At 34.3% G+C, this 5,000-nt stretch overlaps 1 protein-coding gene across 1 annotated transcript in view; it reads right to left on the reverse strand.

Moving 5' to 3' along the window:
* The window catches only part of LOC106873265 (heart- and neural crest derivatives-expressed protein 2), a 109,446-nt gene that overhangs the window by 92,008 nt on the left and 12,438 nt on the right, over positions 1–5,000 (reverse strand). Inside the window, exon 2 of the mRNA XM_052972579.2 lies at positions 2,359–2,958. Within this exon, the coding sequence (XP_052828539.1) occupies positions 2,359–2,886 (528 nt within the window). The 5' untranslated portion in view covers positions 2,887–2,958. The remainder of the gene's footprint in view (positions 1–2,358; positions 2,959–5,000) is intronic.

The raw sequence follows: 5,000 nt of genomic DNA on the forward strand, positions 1-5,000 counted from the left end.
GTGGTGTGATGAGTGTGTATGTACGTGTGTACGTATGTGCTTGTGTATGTGTGTATGTGCGTATGGGTGTATGTATGTTTGTATGCATGTATGCATGAAGGTACGCATGTATGCATGAATATATGCATGTATGCATGCATGTACACATGTATGTATGTATATATGTATGTATATATGTACGTACATACGTACGTATGTATGTATGTATGTATGTATGTATGTATGTATGTATGTATGTTACAGACAAGAAAGTAAATTTCGAACGCAGTCTGGCTGTGAAAACAGCCGAGAAAGATTGGGTATTTACTCGGAAAAAAGTTGCCAGCAGACATAAAGGCAGACAGAAATTGATGAGATCCTATGGACGATAACTGACTAGAATTTGGCGATATTCTGTATGTTTACCGTTCGTTCTGTTTGTGCTTTTACATACTGTTTTTTCACATATATGTATATATATATGTGTGTGTGTGTGTGTGTGTGTGTGTGTGTGTGTGTGTGTGATATAATATGTGACAATTATTCGGTTGCCATAATAAAACTCCGAGTTTCGGATGTCGGGACGGAAACCTGCTCTGGCATCTCTACAGTAATTGAGGCAATCAAAATATCATACTTTTATTGCCTCAATAACTGAAGAGATGCCGGAACAGGTTTCCGCCCCGACATCCGAAACTCAGAGTTTTATTATGGCAACCGAATAATTGTCACATATTATATTACAGATAAATTCCTCTATTTACATAATATCGAGGTCGCTTTCATTCTTTTGTTGTCTTACCATTACTATTAATAATATAAACTTTACTATTATATATATATATATATATATATATATATATATATATATATATATATATATATATATATATATATATATATATATATGTCATATATATAAACTACATGCGCAGAAAAACACATTATATATACATGTGTGTGAGTGTGTGTGTGTGTGTGTGTGTGTGTGTGTGTGTGTGTGTGTGTGTGTGTGTATGTGTGTGTGAGTGTGTGTGTGTGTGTGTGCGCGCGCGCGCGCGCTTGTGTAAATATATATGTGTAGATGTATACATGTATATATGTATTTGCAGAAGATTTTCTTCAATTAAAAATTGTTGATTATGTAAATATATATTTTGTGTTACTATAGGTAAACAAGTTTAAAGACCTGTGAAGGAAGTTTTTTTTATATAAAGCACTTTTCACTGTTTTCAGGTTTTCAAACACACGTCTTAAGTAAACTGGTGTACTTTTCTGCTTTTTTAAACATTTTTATAGAATTAACTATTTCTCCTATAAAAAATTCTGTTGTTGTCGTTGTTGTAGTAGTAGTAGTAGTAGTAGTAGTAGTAGTAGTAGTAGTAGTAGTAGTAGTTAGATCGGTGGATTAGCAGAATTGTTAGGACATCGGGCAAAAAGCCTTGTGGTATTTGTTCTGCTCTTTACCTTCTTGTGTTCACATCAAATCTAACCTGTGTTCAACTCTGAGTCAAATGTTAAAGTCAAAGTAATTTTCTAACTTTTCCCAGCAACAACAGAGAAAAGTTGTACCTATATTATAAATTACTGTTGTAATAAATATATATTATCAATAGCAATGATACTGTTTAACTATCAACTGCTATATTGTTTGCTGTATTGTTGTGATAAACTATATTTTCAGTGTTTAATCATTTAAATTGCGTGATTTTCCTTCTTTATTTATTTGCGTAGGTAGCCTAACATTTGTAGCATGATCATAGTATTTGAGTCTAATTGTTATTGATTATTTCAGGTGAAAGCCTGAGCTATCAGAAAATGTAGCTTTTTATTATTCAATGTTCTCAATTCAAATTTTGCCATGATCGCCTTTTCCTTTCACTCCTCTAGTATCTGTTAAATAAAGTACCAGTAAAAGGCTGGGGACGATATAATGAAGTACCAATTAAATACTGGGGTCGCTATAATCCATTGGTTCCTCCCTAAAAAAGTTTTCTTAACTTTCGCTTATGGAAGAAATTTTACAGAATCGTTAGAGCTTCGGACAAAATGCCTTACGATATTTAACTATGAACTTTCTCGCTCTGAGTTCAAACCTTTCCGAGGTTTACTTTGGATTTCATCCTTCCAGAGACGATAAAAAAAATAAAGTCAAGGACTGGATTCGATATCATCGACTTTTCCTGTGCCTATTTTAGAAACAATTGTTGTTGTTGTTTTTGTTGTTTTTGTTATCGTTGTTGTTGTTGTTGTTGTTGTTGTTGTTGTTGTTGTTGATGCTGTTGTTGTTGTTGTTGTTGTTGTTGTTGTTGTTGTTAGTAGTAGTAGTAGTAGTAGTAGTAGTAGTAGTAGTAGTAGTAGTAGTAAAACTCAACTTACCGTCTCTTTCCGTTTCTTGTCGTCTCTGTTCTCCAGTTTCTTGCTAAGTTCCGCTTTAAATCCAGCAGTGTCCACGAAAGAAGGATCATCCTTTGATAAGACGTCCATTAGATAGGCGATATAACTCGTGGCTAGACGAAGAGTTTTTATTTTCGATAATTTTGTGTCTGACGGAACATTTGGTATACAACCACGAAGTTGAGCAAAAGCCATGTTTATGCTCTGAGTCCGTCGTCTTTCTTTTTTATTGGCCGTGACTCGTCTTTTAATGACGCGAAGCGGTCCTGAGTGTGTTTGTATGTGTTCGTATGTGTAGGTTTGATAATCGGAAGACAAGGAACCAGTTGTAGCTAGGTAGGAAGAATCGTTGCCTATTTGTGCGGTGGCTACGGGCGTGTCGTTTCCGTTAAGCATCCAGTTTGGGAAATAATGGTGTGGTGTTGGTTCCGGTGGATATTGGTAAAAATCGTGTACCATGGGTCCCGGATGATGGTAGCCTTGGTTATATCCTGTCACGCTGAGACTCATTTCTCCGACGAAATCGGTGGGGTGGGGGCTTGAAACTGGATTCTTTTTTTCCCGCTAAGCCAAATATTTCCTCTGTTGGATCCACAATGAAATTGAAATAAAAAGGCAATATTAATTAAAATATTAAAACATTTATTTTGCAAGGGTGGAGGATGAATTATTCATCATCATAATCATCTTCCTTATTATCAACTTTTATTATTATTATTATTGGGCCTATGGATAATTTTCAGAAATCCCTGGCACTGACAATGCTACTAAGAGGTATTGCCGATTCGGAATAAACTCTACAGGCATGGAATTCCGTCAGCCAGGCCTGCCCGAGATGCGTGCAGAGCGACGAAACTGTTCTGCACGCTCTCGTCCAGTGCCCGAGCATTGCTGACTTGTGGGTTTATGTCGAATACCTGCTGTCGCGTGTAAGACTAATTCGGCCGCCTTCCTTTCACCCCGCCGTCTTCCTTTGGCCGAGGAGGGCAGGCAGTGCTTCTCTGTCTGGTGGCCTTAGCGAAAGAGGTCGTGCAGTGGACCAAGTTGAAAGGGCTGAAGATAGACACTTTCCTCTTTGGCCAAACCCTCATCAAGATTTTCAAATTCAACTTGAAAAAGAAACAGAGAAGAGAGGGAGGTGCTGCCACCCAAGAATTTTGTCAAAAGGTGGGTGAATGCAGTGCGTATGGCCCGAGTGAAATACAACAAGGTTGGACGAAGAGGTGAGGACGAAGAGGAGAGGGCAATCGTGGTTTTTGTGGCGTTTCCACGAACAACCTTTTTGGGGGATTTTACTTGTTATAACTTTTATTATTTTCCTTACGTTCCAATCCCACTCGTTTTGTAGTGTCTTGTATCGTCCACAATCTTTTATATGAACCATCAGTGATTGTTGTTGTTGTTGTTGTTGTTGTTGTTGTTGTTGTTGTTGTTGTTGTTATTATTATTATTATTATTATCATTATTATTATCATTATTTTTATTGAGTGAGAGAGTAGTAGATACCATCAAAGTGACACTGGGGTAAAATATGCGAAGCGCAGTGTACCCATCATGACTTCTGGTCTGATTAGGGCACATGCATCACACACACCCAAATGTGCGCGACATGGTGATCTCATGTCAAGAAAAAAAAATTTAAGTGTTTCGTATAATAATAATAATAATAATAATAATAATAATAATATCATATCCTACGTAAAATACTGTCTATGTGATCTCAAATTTTAAAACAAACACATAATTTTCTTATGGTTTCTTAAACATTCACTTGAACAAAACTGTACAAATCCAAATATATGGTACCCTAGGCATAACACCTACATGAACTTCTAGCTTGTTGTCTCTTGAGGTCTCTGGGTGAGACTTGGATCCAACTTGTACAAATGCAAAGTAAAAGTCAAACATAAAATAATAATAATAATAATAATAATAATAATAATAATAATAATAATAATAATAATAATAATAATAATTTGCGTTGTTGCTATAATTTTTTTGTTATTTTATCTTTTGTTCGTGAGGTAGGGTCGATAGAATGGTTGGAAAAAATTATTATAAATTTTATATCTGGGATTGAATTGATGATACTTTTAAATGAAGCATTAACAATGTTAACAAAGACAAAAAGATAAAATGAGTAGTGAGCATATATATATGTATATATATATATGTGTGTGTGTGTGTGTGTGTGTGTGTGTGTGTGTGTGTATGTATGTATATTTATATATATATATATGCATATATAAACATATATACATATATATATACACATATATACATCTATAAATATATATATATACATGCATATATATATATATATATATATATATATATATATATATATATATATATATATATATATACGTTCTTATTCTTTTATTCTCTTACTCGTTTATGTATGTATATATATGTCTGAATGCGAGTGAATATATACATACATACATACATACATACGTACGTACGTACACATGCATACATACATACATACATACATAGACGTATGCATATATATATATATATATATATATATATATATATATATATATATATATATATATATATATATAAATAAACTGATTGGTGCAGGAGTGGCTGTGTGGTAAGTAGCTTGCTTACCAACT

The sequence above is a fragment of the Octopus bimaculoides genome, chromosome 13 (assembly GCF_046866305.1).
Source record: "Octopus bimaculoides isolate indiv1 chromosome 13, ASM4686630v1, whole genome shotgun sequence".
NCBI classification, from domain to species: Eukaryota; Metazoa; Mollusca; class Cephalopoda; order Octopoda; family Octopodidae; genus Octopus; species Octopus bimaculoides.